This window comes from Bos taurus, chromosome 12 (genome assembly GCF_002263795.3).
Source record: "Bos taurus isolate L1 Dominette 01449 registration number 42190680 breed Hereford chromosome 12, ARS-UCD2.0, whole genome shotgun sequence".
NCBI lineage: Eukaryota > Metazoa > Chordata > Mammalia > Artiodactyla > Bovidae > Bos > Bos taurus.
In genome coordinates this window covers 21,222,801-21,237,035 of record NC_037339.1, presented here as the reverse complement: position 1 = coordinate 21,237,035, position 14,235 = coordinate 21,222,801, and the positions used below count along the sequence as shown (strand labels likewise).

Genomic DNA, 14,235 nt, shown 5'->3' with positions numbered 1-14,235 from the left:
TCTGTAACCAGGAAATATTGACTACTAGGACAGTCAAGGGCTTCCCTGGTGGCTCAGAGGTTAAAGCGTCTGCCTGCAATGCAAGAGACCTGGCTTCAATCCCTCGGTTGGGAAGATCCCCTGGAGAAGGAAATGGCAACCCACTCCAAGTATTCTTGCCTGGAGAATCCCATGGAGAGAGGAGCCTGGTAGGCTACAATCCACGGGGTCGCAAAGACTTGGACACGACTGAGCGACTTCACTTTCACTTTCAGGACAGTCAAGGTAGACGAGGAGTCTCAAAGAGCAGAGAGAAGCAGTTGAAGAATTCAGAGTTCTTTCTTTCTCTATCTCTTCATTTTACTTATTTATTTTGGCCATACCACGAAACATGCAGGATCTTAGTTCCCTGACCAGGAATCAAACAAGTACCCTCAGCATTGGGAGCATGGGCTCAACCACGGGACCATCAGGGAAGTCCCCCAGAGTTGTTTCTGACCAGTATGATGCCTTTGGGCCAATTGGAAAAAGCACCTCCTTCTCATTGTGCTTTGCTGTCATCCGGCAGAAACTTGTCCTGATGCAAATGGGCCATCATTATGACCTGAACGGCGCCCCCTCGAGGCGTTCAGCACACACCCTGTGGCCCTGAAGGAGCCTTGCTTCCTCCAAGGGATTCAGCCCTCACATAACTGCACCTGCCCCTCCTCATTCCCAAATTGCACATCTCCCCACTTTGCTGTGGTCCTTCTATACCTGGGGAGGGACACCTGTCCTGGGGTGCAGTGGGCATGATGCTCTCGGTCTCCTGAGCTCCTCTCCATTTGCCCCAACGTGGGGGAAAAGGCCAAAAAATAAAAATAAGAAAACCTGTCAAAGAATGTTTTAAGGGGCAGGGGCACCTCCTGGTATTAGAGGCAGAGAAAAATAGTTTGGCTGCCAAACTGTTGGAATCTCCAGGTATTTTCAGAAGTTCAGGAAGCTAATGGTATAGGCTCTGAGAAGATGGTGTTGTTCACAAGACCAGGGAGGAGAGCGGGGTCCCAGGGCGGAAGGGGCTGTCTGATGTGTGGGGAGAGCACTGCGCCCAGCCCAGGACTGGGCCTTCTCACTGCAGGAGGTTGTGTTCCCTGCTCCTTAATGTCCATTCCTTCTGTGGGTCTGCTGCTTCCAGGAGTGGCTATGAGTCTGCGTCCAAGGACTTTGTCCCTGATGACTTGGAGGTCCAAGTTCCCGGAAGAGCCTTCATGGTCACTGGGGGGAACAGCGGCATCGGAAAAGCGACCGCCATGGAGATCGCCAAGCGAGGTGAGCAGCCTGCTAAGTCGTGTGTGTGCTGGGCCCCAAGGGCAGCCTGCGGCCAGTCCACACTGGGGAGAGGGCCCTGTGTCACACACGGGTCAGGAAGGCCCCAGCCGGCACAGGCAGGCACCCTGGACAGGGACCCCGTGCTGACTGGCACAGCTGCCGGCTTTCTCTTGTTGTTCAGTCGGTCAGTCATGTCTGACCCTTTGTGACCCCATGGACTACAGCACGCCAGGCTTCCCTGTCTTTCACTATCTTCTGGAGCTTGCTCAAAGTCATGTCAATGGAGTCAGTGATGCCATCCAACCATCTCGTCCTCTGTTGCCCCCTTCTCCTCCCACCTTCTATCTTTCCCAGCATCAGGGTCTTTTCCAATAAGTCTGCTGTTTGCATCAGGTGGCCAAAGTATTGGAACTTCAGCATCAGTCCTTCCAATGAATATTCAGGACTGATTTTCTTTAGGATTGACTGGTTTGATCTCCTTGCTGTCCAAGGAACTCTCAAGAGTCTTCTCCAGCACCACAGTTCGAAGGCATCACTTCTTCGGTGCTCAGCCTTCTTTCTGGTCCAACTCTCACATCTGTACATGACTACTGGAAAAACTGTAGCTTTGACTAGATGGACCTTTGCTGCATTAAGCTTCAGACTAGAGGTGGACAGAGTGAGTGACCGGAGGAAGCTCTCCTCAACACTTCATTCATTCACAGGAGAGCTGAGGTCCCGTCCACATGGCAGTGTTTTCTGATTAAGAACAGTAAGGGGCTCCAGTTAACCCTAGGCATCCGAATCACCAGTGGAGACTTAAAAAAAAAAACACAAAACTTGGACACCTGGTCCCTAGTTCCTGTCTCCTCAGTAAGAATGGGGGTGGGGGGATGGGGTGGGAGAGAGACTGGGAATCCGTCGCAGTTTGGCTGTGGACCCTAGTTGAGAACAGAGCCCCCAGAATAACGGGAGGCGGGGTGCAGTGAACTTCCTTCTTCCTTCCTGCTGCTCCTGGTTTCCAGTCTCTGGAGTCTGAGCAGCTGGAAACTGTCTCCTCTCTCTCCTCCCTAAGCTTGGATCTAGAAAGAGGCTCTCTGGATGCCCATACATTATTCAATCAGCTGAAGTCTTCCTCCAGGTAAATGACAAATTTTCTGCCCCAGCTCAACTGTCCCGGCTCACTCAACAGTACTGTGGTGGCTAGAAGAGTCAGCCATGCCTCTCTAGAGCCCCTTCTCCTGGAGAAATGGATGTTCCGGCAGAAGTTGGGGAAATAAACCTTGGAATTTATCACTTTTCAAGATGCTTGAGATTTTTTTCTCTCCAAAGTTAGGCATTTTCCAGGGGAGTATTGTGCCATTTGGAGCTGTATTTAATTATCTGTCAAAGCAGGGGGAAGATTAACTGCATCTTAGCAACTGGGAGGTACTCTGAAGAGCTGGGAGGAGGATCAAGCTGAGGGGCTGTTATGTGGTTTGCCTGGAGCCTCCTGTGCAACAGACCCTATTTAATAAAGCCGGGTGTTTTAGGTGAGGAAAGCAGGGTCCATAATGCTTATGTCTTAACTGCCGCAGCCAAGGCATTCCCCTTTAAATAAGCCTTGATTGATGATGGTGTGACTTTTGCTGGAATAGTCTTGAGTGCCGTTTATGGATTCACCCATTTAGTAAATATTTGTTAAATTCCGGCTACATATTAGGGGCTTCTCAACTTGGGCTGAACATTAGACTCACCTGGGGGAGCTTTTAAACCATCCTTAGGCCGGGAGCTTTAAAAACTTTCCAGGTGGGTCTAAAGGGCAGCTGGGTTGAGACCAGTGTGTCAGATTCCCCATGAGATGCTAGGGATGCGGGTGTGACCAAGACTGACCCTTCTTATCCTTGATATATGTGTGTGTGTGCTTAGTCACGTCTGATCTTTGTGACCCCTGGACTGTAGCCCGCTAGGCTCCTCTGTCCGTGGGATCCTCCAGGCAAGAATACTGGAGTGGTTGCCATTCCTTTCTCCAGGGGATCTTCCCCACCTAGAGACTGAACCTAGGTCTCCTGGATTGGCAGGTGGGTTCTTTACCACCTGAGCCACCAGGGAAGCTCATCCTTGGTGTATTCAGACCCATAAAGAAAATCAGGACGTTGCCCCAGTTGCACCGTCACCCCAGGTAGGCAGGAGCATGGATTCCAGGACCACCCTCTCCTTTCCACTGGCTGCTGTGACTGTGGGGACCATCTGTCCAGATCTTCCAGAATAGTCTCCGTATCAGGTCCTCTTTCTGTGAGCCCGTGTGTGTTCATCCTGCCTTCGGAAGAGCTCGTCTCCAGGGCTGTCACTGTGGCTGTCCCTCACGGCCGCTTTTTTTGAATTCCACCAGGTGGCACAGTTCACCTGGTTTGTCGAGATCACAGCCGAGCGGAAGGTGCCAAAGCTGAGATCATCCGGGAGAGTGGGAACCAGGTGAGCGGCTCTGTGCCCCTCCTGCGGGGCTTCCTGCCTGCGGGGCACGGCGGTGTGGGGGTGGGACTCCTGGCCACGCTCCTGCACCCGAGCTGGCAGAGCTCTCTTCATGCTTCTGCTTGGGAGGCGGCCTCAGCCATCAGAGCTGGAGCCGCACTTCTCAAAGGCTGGGCCCGACCCAGGTGATGGGGGCAGTGACCCCAACTCCCCCAGTGAAGGCCTGCCTGGGCGACATGACACAGACAGGGCCCTGCCGGGACCCCTCCCCCAAGAAGGAGGCCGCGTCGTTGAGACATGTCCAGGGGACTCAGGGTGAGCCAAGCTGTAAACCGACTCGGTGGCCTTCGGATAAAGAAGGACCGCAAGTGACGTTTCGGCCTTGATGAGACCCGCTTCCTATCGAGAGTGTTCAAAGCTGGCTCACCGTTCTGTGGGCTTCCTGCTCTGACACTTGGAACCAGGACAGGCTACATAATCTGCAGGGCCCCAGTGCAAAATCAGAGTGTGGGGCCCCTGGTGTACAAAGCACAAGACTTCCATATACATGTGTTATTACACTTGTTATATTATACTTGTTTTTCTCTTTCTGACTTCACTGAACCTATTTGCAGGACAGGAATAGAGATGCGCACACAGAGAACAGGGTTGTGGACGCAGTGGAGAAAGGCAAGCGTGGGATAGAGAGACAGTAGCGTGGAAACATGTACATTGAAAGCGGCCGTGTTAGTCACTCAGTCACGTCCGACTCTTTGGGACCCCATGGGCTATAGCCAGTCAGGCTCCTCTGTCCATGGGATTTTCCAGGCAAAAGTACTGGCGTGGTAGCCATTTGCTTTTCCAGGGGATCTTCCCAACCCAGGGATTGAACCCAGGTCTCCTGCATTGCAGGCAGATTCTTTTCTGTCTGAGCCACCAGGGAAACCCAAACATATACATTACCATGCATAAAATAGACAGCACGGGAAGCTGCCATGTAACACAGGGAGCTCAGCTCGGTGCTCTGTGATGACCGAGAGGGGTGCGATGGGGGGTAGGAGGGAGACCCGAGAGGGAGAGGACATTGTATACTTACGGCTGAGTCATGCTGTTGTATGGCAGAAACCAACACAACATTGTAAAGTAATTATCCTCCAGTTAAAAATTAAAAGAAAACCTAAGGCTTGCAGGCCGGTGAAGGCAGAGCGTTAGCATAAGCAGAGCCTGGATGTGGGGTCTGTGCACCTGTGCAGTTGCTTCCCCGAGGAGCTGGCCCCGGTGGAAACCCCAGGTCCCGGAGAGGGGAGCAGGCTGGCCGGCAGTGACCACGGGCCCCTTGCACATCCACCGAGAGCGTCTTGCCTCCAGGCCCAGCTGGAGTTCCCTCCTCTGTCCTGTACACCCACTCCTCCGGCAGCCCCCACGCCTGCTGCCTCTCCATGTGCTGCCCACAGCTGAGGGGCGGATGGCGCCCCACTCCTGCAGGCGTGGGTCGTGGCCAGGAGGAAAAAAATTTGCCCCAGTCTAGAATGGAGTATTCTGCCTCTGCCCATGAGGGTTATCCTTTATCTGGAAGTAACGTTTTCAAGGCAAGAGGCTGTCCTTCTCCCTTTGACTTGGCAGCCTCTCGCCATCAGATGCCCCGGGAAGCTTCGTGCTGGCCGTGAGCACGAAGGTCTCTAAACCTTCCTCTGCGTCAGCAAGTGGGGCCGCGATCTGGGGGCTGCAGTTCTTGAGCTGGAGGGCTGGCTGGCTGCCTGCCTGCCGGTAACTTTGGGTGGCGCTGCTGCAGGACGTAACGGGAACACTGATCTCGGGTCACGGGCAGGGGAGGGCTTGCCTGGATTCCAGCCCGCTGTGGGCTCGGCCACGTTCTTTACCAAGTGGATTTATATAGGAAAAGATGCCAGTATGGTTCTGCTGATGCTGTTGAGCCCTCCTTATACCCAACGGCACCATCTTTGGGAGGAAGAACTGAAAGCAGGAACCATCATGTTTCCTGGGGTGCGGAGAGGGAGCCCGCAGCTTGCAGCCTGCCCCATCCCCACACACAAACCCCCGGCAAATCCTCTCCTCTTGCATCTGTGTAAGTGGTCTCCAGCACTCCCTGAGAGCTCGGTGGTCCAGGGCTGGCGATACCTTCTGCCCATCCCTGGAGGTGTGGTTTCACTGACTCAGTGCCTCCAGGCTCTGCTGCTCTGTGATGACCCAGAGGGGTGGGAGGGAGGCTCACGAGGGAGGGGACATTGTATACTTATGGCTGATTCATGGCATTGTATGGCAGAAACCAACACACGATAAAGCAATTCAGTTCAGTCACCCAGTCACGTCTGTCTCTTTGCGATCCCATGGACTGCAACATGCCAGGCCTCCCTGTCCATCACCAACTCCCAGAGTCTACTCAAACTCATGTCCATCAAGTCAGTGATGCCATCCAACCATCTCATCCTCTGTCGTCCCCTTCTCCTCCTGCCTTCAATCTTTCCCAGTATCAGAGTCTTCTCCAGTGAGTCAGCTCTTCGCATGAGGGTGGCCAAAGTATTGAAGTTTCAACTTCAGCATCAGTACTTCCAGTGAACATTCAGGACTGATTTCCCTTAGGATGGACTGGTTGAATCTCCTTGCAGTCCAAGGGACTCTCAAGAGTCTTCCCCACACCACAGTTCAAAAGCATCAATTCTTTGGTGCTCAGCTTTCTTTATAGTCCAACTGTCACATCCATACATGACTACTGGAAAAACCATAGCTTTGACTAGACAGCCCTTTATTGGCAAATTGTTGATAAAGCAATTATCCTCCAATTAAAAACAATTTTTTAAAAGCTTAAAACTTGGAGTTGTGGGCCCCTCAATTGTAGGTGGCGGACAGAGCAGCAGCGGGTATGGGGATGCTGCTGGAGGAGCAGGTGCACAGAACAGAGGAGGGAACCCCAGGATCAGCTGCTCCTCTCTGTCTGTGAAGCTTTTTCAGGGGGACGAGGGGAGGAGCTGGGCTCTGCCCTCACTGAAGCCTTGTGGGCTAGACAGTGCGCTTAGCTTTCCTGAACCTCAGTTTCCTCATCTGAAAATTAGAAGTGATATTATTTTGTTCAGGTTGCATTCAGCACGCACCATCCTTAGTTGCGGCATTCGAATTCTTTATTGCAGCATGTGGGATCTAGTTTCCAGGCCAGAGGTCCAACCCGGGCCCCTGGGTTTTTTACACACCAGCACCTGGCTGGTTCCTTCTCCTGGTCACAGAGGACAGCTGAGCTCTTCTGGGCACCTCTGTCTTCCTAGTTTCTCGCAGAGGGAGCCAGATGATTCCTTGCACCTTTTCAGGATGTTTCATTTCACCAGAATTCATGGCTGATTTCCCTGTTCCCTGCTGCTGCTTCTATTTAATTCTGAGATGCCTTGGGTGCTTCTAGGAAACTCAAGGAGACTGTGGGATGGTCAGAGTAAAACTGATTTTAGCTCACTTGAATTTTGTTGGTTTTCAAACCTGGATTTTGTGTGTGTTTTGCAGCCCTGCAGGGTGGGAGGGGTGTCCTACAGAGATGTCAGGGAAGGCCTTGGAATGAAAGGATTAGGTGTCCGGACTTGGCCTGCCCTCGAGAGGCTCATGGCTGACTCTGGTGTGAGTCAACAGCCTCGTGTTCACTCTGGCTGGGCCAGGGCCTTCAGAGACTTTTGAGAAGAGTGTAATCCTGTACGGACAGTGCTTTTCCTCTCCCTTGAAGGCAGAGGAAGACTCAGTTATGGCAGACTTAAGCTGAAAACGGCATTCAAGCTCCTTACAGGCCTTCTGAGTCATGATAACGTTTCTCATTCTCTGAGCCTTTGTCTCAGGGTGAGGCAACATGTTTTAAGATCAGTAGAAATTCTTCCTTGGGTTCAGTGGCTCAGTTGCTGGGGAAACGGAGGCAGGGCACTGAATTCTGCTTTATCATGGGTTTTATGGCTTGTCTGGAGGTCAGTTCCCAGCAGCAGAAATCTCTGCCCTGGGTTGGTGATAAGTCTCTGACGCCTGCTAGAGTTCAGGGACACTGAGCCTCAGCGACGTTCAGTGACGTTGAACTCAGGGACGATCAGTGGGTGCTGAGAACGCAAGTTTCATTTATGTGCTGGGAGAAAGGGCCCAACAGCCAAAGTGCATTGCTCATTTACATGCATGGCTGTGTGTGCACCACTGGCATGGGGCGCCCTTGATGTGGCTCCTCCATCAGGGAGTTGTGAGTCTATGGGGGTGGGGTGGGGGAGTGGGGCTGTGTCCAGAGGTAACCATAGCACAAGGCTGGGATTGACATTGTAAGCAAGGACTGAGTCACAGAGGAAGTTGTCATCTCATAGTTCTGATGTGCCCTAGATATTCTCTTAGGAACAAAATATTGACAAAAAACCCCCAAATGATTGGTAGGAAACTATGACACATCTATGCAATGTTTTGTGGCCATTAAAAGAAATAAGGTGGATTTATATTTAAGAAAAAAATCTCTAAAATATGTTGTTAAGTGAAAGAGAAGGATACAGAACAATGTATAGTCTGAATCTATTTATATGGAAAAGGACTACACATACACATGTATATGTATATATAATGCTTAGTGTATGTATATAGATATATGTTTATATATAATGCCTAAAACATGTATGTATAAATGTTGTATGTACTTGAAGTATTTCTGGGTGATTCATAAGAAACTGTGAACAATGATGTACTTCTGAGCAGTGAGACTTTCCATTTTATATCATTCCAAATGATTTTTTTTTTAATGCTTTTTAATGAAAAAAGTACATTTTTTAAAAAAGCTTCTTTTGTTTTCTGGTTTAGAACATCTTTCTGCATATTGTGGACCTGTCTCTACCCAAGTCAGTCTGGAAATTTGTTGAAAATTTCAAGCAGGAACATACCCTCAATGTCTTGGTGAGCTTTGTAAACATAAGTAGGGGATAAAACTCATGCATGTGTGTTTCTCCTCTGTGTGGATGAAGAATGTGTGTGTGTGTGTGTATGTATCTTTACGGCGACACGTTAGTGAGACTCTTTGATGGGGAGGCCTGTTCATGTCACCAGGTTCACTCATTAGACTCATTCTAACCGTGTTGCTTGGATGTGTGAGTAAAGGAAGGGACCCTATACTGGGTCTTTGGGGGTGATGGAAAGGTTCCATTTTTTCATAAAATGATTTGTGTACTGCCATTCTTGAACTCTGTAGATTTGGGGATTGATGTATTAAAATTAGAGGCTCGGGGGAAATTAAAAAGCTTAGTCCAAAAGAACACGTGTTGCAGACAACCGAATCTTTTAGCATCACAGTCAGTTGCTCCATGGAGAAAGTTGGAAGACTCAGGTGGGTTGCTGTCCCTCTGCTCCTCCCACATATTCTGCTTTGAGCTGAGCTGCTTTGCTGCCCAGATTGTTTCTCGTGTGCTCCACAACGTTCGTTCAGACCCAAGTCTAGTCTTGCACTGTCCAATATGGCTACAGAGCATTTGAAATGTAGCCGGTTCAAACTGAGATGTTCCATCAGTGTAAAAATCCACCAAAGTCGAAGACTTAGGGTAAAAAAAAAAACAAAAGTAAACTAACATTTTTATATTGATTACATTTTTATGTTGATTACATCTTGAAATGCTACTATTTTAGATATAGTGAGTTAAATATTATACATTATTAAAATCAATTCTGCCTGTTTCTTTTTATGTTTTTATTTATTTTCTGGGTGAGTTACGTTTTATTTGGGGCAAAATGAGGACTGCAGCCTGGGAAACAGCACCTCAGATCACTCTGAGAAGCTGTTTTTCTCTTTACCTTTTTAATGTGACTACTTTCTAGAAAACTTGAAATTACATACTTGTACTGGATAGCATTGGTCTAGACAGATTTCCAGGGCACTTTATTGTGAATTAGGTTGCCTGGCCAAGCCGTAGTCACTGGAGGTCTCTGCACAGTCCCATGGCTGAGCCGGCTGCACACGTGGTTTTGATGTGAAGAGACAGTAGAGCAGAACATGAGTTGTCATCCTACACATGTGTGACCAGTGCTGGCGTGGGGCTGTGGGTTGTGGAAACAGGTCTCTTGGCCCTATTTTCCTTTATTTTGAAATGGGAACTGTAATTTCTAGATCAATAATGCAGGTTGCATGGTCAATAAGAGAGAGCTCACAGAAGACGGACTCGAAAAAAACTTTGCTACCAACACTCTGGGTAAGTGTAAGCGGTTCTCTTATTTATTTTTAGCAAAATAAATGGAGAAGGATCAGAAACTGTAGAAGGATCAGAAAAGTAGTGATACACTTTTGGAGTTCTTGGTGCGTAGCTTGATTGTATTCACTTTATCTTTAAATGCATTATTTTTTCTTCATAAAACACTCTTGTCTTATTTTTTATAATATGCGTTAGTGCCAGAAATACTATTCTTAAAGTGGTTTTTTCCTGGGAAGCTCAAGGCTCATTATAGACATGACTTTGGTGAGGAGGGCAGGGTCACCTTAGGTGGAGAGGGCAAGTATGAAAACTGCAGCAAAGACAACTTCCGGCCAGGGCTGAGGAAGGAGCAGCCATAAGACAAGAACATGGACCTAGAAAGGCGTTCGTTTACCTGGAACACAGGACCCCTGGGTTCCAGACCCTGCTCTGTAATAACTGGCCAACGCGTTTTGTGCCAGGTCAGTGATTCTCAAAGTGGGGTTCCTGGACCATCACCAGGGAACTTGGTGGAAATGCACATTCTTGGGCCTTACCCCGAGATCCACTGAATCCAAAACTGGGATGGAGCTGAGAAATCTGTGTTTGAATGAGCCCTCCAGACGATTCTGATGCACACTTAAGTTTGAGAACCAAGGGGCCAGGATTTTAGGCTCTTTGGATTTTTCTCCTTGAACCAAGGGGTCTGGAATACAGATCTTCCTCAACTTGGGATGGGTTAGGTCCCAGTCAACCCATCATGCGTAGGTTGATCATGTTGTAAACTGAAAATGCATTAATCCACCTAACCTACAGAACATCCTTGCTCAGCCCAGCCAACCTTAAACAGGCTGAGAACACTTGACGTTAGCCTACAGTTGGGCAAAATCATCTAACCCAAAGCCTAGTTTATAATAAAGTATTGAATTCCTCATGTTTATGAGATATTGTGCTGCAAGTGAAAAACAGAGCGGTTTCTGGCCCAGAGTGGCTGTAAATGTGCAGGCTGTTCTCTCTTGTCACTGCCTGGCTGACTGGGAACTTGCCGCGCATCCTGAGAGAGCGTCTTACCGCTTATTACCAGCTCAGGAAAAGTTCAAAACCCCAAATTCAAAATACAGTTTCTAAGGAATGCATATTGCCTTCACACCATCGAAAAATCTTAATTCAAACTGTTGTAAATTGGGGACCGTCTGTAGACGATTTCAGTGCCTTGGAGAGATTTCACCTTGGAGAGGCAATGAATCTCAGATTCTCCCCGGTGACCATACCGCTTCCTCTGAGGAAGTGAGGCTTTTAATAAAGCGTTTTAATTAATCCTAAGTCACAAGATGAATGGTGGGGGTTCCTGTGGCTCCTGGGGTCATTGCGGGTGACCATTAGATAGCAACCTCTTCCCACCCAAGAACTGAACAGTGTGAGGAGTAGAATAATAATGAACGAAAGCCCTAAGTCACTGTTGTTGCTGATGAGGCTGGTTGAAGGGTGTGGCTCAGGTGAGAGCCAGATGGCTTCCTTAATGCTGAACTCCCAGAATTAGACAGCCTTGCTGGCTTTGTTGTGGCTGGATAATCCCAGACAGACACCACCAACCCCTCCCAGGAAGCCCAGTTTCTTGCTCCCAAATGTACTACATTTATTACCGGAATGCTCACCTCCTTGGGATGGGGGAAGGAAGGGGCCGAAGGAGGTTGCTCATTGTGCTCTCTCCAGGAGGAGGGGAACATAGGGAGTGGAGAAGGACCCTTCTGCCCACTCTGAAGCTCTGAGCTTGCATTTCTTTCTTTTTAAACAAATCTCTGGGAGCTTGCTATGAAACGCTGCAGGTTTAGGACAAAATGTTCCCATCTTCTGCTTTGTTCCAAATGCGGTATCCTTGCCCAAAGTACCAGAAGTACACGAATGTGGGGTCATGCCAGGGTTTGCCTTCTGACTCTCCTGGATGGTAGGGACTCCTGGGGTCCTAGCAGCTGGCCTCCTAGGTCGGCTGCACCCCCAGGATCAGCTTTGTGATTTGTAGGGCCCAGTGGCAAACAAAAGTGGGGGCTCCTCTGTTCAAAAAGTACAAGGGTTTGCCCAAGACGAAGCCAGCTCTGCTGCTTCCCACCCACCCGTCCAGCACCCCACTCCATTCCACTGGGTGTGTGCTGAGTGCTAGGCCCGGGGGGGGCGGTGGTGGGGGATGTGTACACGTCGTTGAACCCGCAGCACCGCCCTGTAGTGGAGGTATTCCTGCCTGTACAGTTACAGATGGAAAAGCTAGGACTGAGGGAGCTTGTGTAACTTGCCCAAGGTCAAGTGGAGGAGCCAGAATTTGAAGCCAGGTCCGTCTGCCTCCAGAGCCTATGTTCATAACCAGGACCAGTTCTGCCAGCCTCTCCCCCAGAATCTCCTTCCTCAGATCTGAAACTGCTTTAATGTGAAATAAGGGCTAAGGGAGCCTGAGAGTGGGGAGACCTGCCATGCTGGGGAAGCATGGTGTAGGGCTGGGGCACTGCTTAGAGGACCCCCTGGGAATCTGCATTGATTGAGAATGTGGGTAGATATGATGGACTCCAAGACTGCCTTTTTATTTTTTCCCTGAGCTGCATGGGTTGTGGGATCTTAGGTCCCCAGCCAGGGATTGAACTCAGGTCACAGTAGTGAAAGTGCTGAGTCTTAACCACTGGACTGCCAGGGAACTTCCTTTATTTTTTGCCTTTTTCATTACACAGCCGGTTATGCTGTACTTTTGTATGGATCGGGTCTGTTACCAAGGACCTTGATATCTCTTCATTTTCATTTCCTACTTGTGCTAGAAACATTGATCTTTCCAACTTCTCTGAGAAGCCTGATAGTTTTCATGCTTAATATTTATTCATCCTCTCCAGAGGGGAAGATGGAGTCCAATGTACACAGAGGCAATTCAGTGACGGGAGGCCAGGTAGACGGCTCTCTGCTTCACAGATGAGGAGATACAAGGAGGTTCAAATATTATTATTCTTGAGCAGGTCCCGAGCCCAGTGGACAGCTCAGACCTATGTCTGAGTCCTAGGAAATTGCTGGCTGCCTTTCTAATACGAAACATGTTTTCTCAGCCCGATTATGCAACACGGGTTACGTTGTTTTCTGTTTTCTAAGATTCAGTTGGGCCGATAGAAATACCTCCAGTCCTCAGGCAGACGTCAGTAGATTCCTGATAACCCTGAGGACAAGACAATACTAGCATCTGCAGAATTTATCACCAGGTTCTAAGGGTTTGGAAACTCTTAGGTTTGGTGGAGGATCACAGATGCTGTCAGAACCTGTGACTGTGTGTGGCTCTGCGTGACAATATCATAGTACATGAATTAGATACAGTTTGGAAATCACTCTCCTTCTCCTTTTGTGGGTGTGGGTGGGGCCTGGAGAGGTTTTTCATCATTCACTCTCCCGGGGAACAAAAAGGAGCTGCCTGGGGCAGCTTTGTGGGGAGATGAAGCGTGGAGGTGAAGTGATCTCATGAGACAGATTCTGTTGGGTTGCTGTTCTTGCTCCTGGGTTTTGGGTCTTCTCCAAGCATATACATTTTGCCTGTTAGCATTCAGCGGCATTAAGAGTCTGCGAGGAGGGAAGACAGATGTGGGGAGGGGGTGGTGGCGCTTGGCTGAGTGCTGTGCTGGCAGCCGGCCACAGCCCGAGCTCGAGCCGATTAAAACTCTCACCCACATCTCTGCCCCTCTCACCCACGGGGCACAAGACGAGGATGCTGTCCACGTCCTCCAGAACTGCTGTGTCACCAATTAATTGGCTGTAATAAACAGGCGGGGTGCCTCAGCCCTTTAGTAGAAGGTGGGGAAGTTCAGTTGAGGTCATTTTGAAAGGCCATACATACATCGTGTGTGCGAGCATGTGCGTGCTAAGTTGCTTCCAGTCATGTCCGACTCTGCGACTCTATGGACTGTAGCCTGCTAGACTCCTCTGTCCGTGGGATTCTCCAGGCAAGAATGCTGGAGTGGGTTGCCGCGCCCTCCTCCAGGGGATCTTCGTGACCCAGGGATCGAGCCTGAGTCTCCTGTGGCTCCTGCATTGCAGGCAGATTCTTTACCACTGAGCCACCAGGGAAGCCCATACATACATCAGTGTGCAGTAAATGTTCACGTTCTCTTCACTTCACATTCTATTATCTGGAGCTTTCTACTGCTGGCATAGATCCACGGAACTGCTACTGAAAGCAGGGACCCAGGGTCCAGAAACACCTTAATATGTTTTTGTTGTTTAGTCACTAAGTCACATCTGACTCTTTGCGACCCCATGGACTGTAGCCTGCCAGGCTCCTCTGTCCATGGGATTTCCCAGGCAAGAATCCTGGAGTGGGTTGCCATTTCCTTCTCCAGAGGATCTTCCTCACCCT

The 14,235-nt window shown here is 49.5% G+C and overlaps 1 protein-coding gene across 7 annotated transcripts in view; it reads left to right on the top strand.

The window, feature by feature from the left end:
* DHRS12 (dehydrogenase/reductase 12) overlaps window positions 1–14,235 on the top strand; it is a 40,323-nt gene that overhangs the window by 9,106 nt on the left and 16,982 nt on the right. For 5 of the 7 annotated variants that reach the window (XR_009496603.1, XM_010810674.4, XM_010810673.4 and 2 more), the window contains exons 2-5: window positions 1,154–1,287; window positions 3,638–3,720; window positions 8,509–8,601; window positions 9,803–9,884. Coding sequence is in view for 6 of the 7 variants with exons in the window: in XM_010810674.4 (XP_010808976.1) it covers window positions 1,154–1,287; window positions 3,638–3,720; window positions 8,509–8,601; window positions 9,803–9,884 (392 nt within the window). In the remaining variant the exon portion in view is untranslated. Of the gene's footprint in view, window positions 1–1,153; window positions 1,288–3,637; window positions 3,721–7,674; window positions 7,910–8,508; window positions 8,602–9,802; window positions 9,885–14,235 lie in introns of those variants that run through there. The other 2 variants (XM_059892003.1, XM_024999807.2) reach the window with 2 other exon arrangements.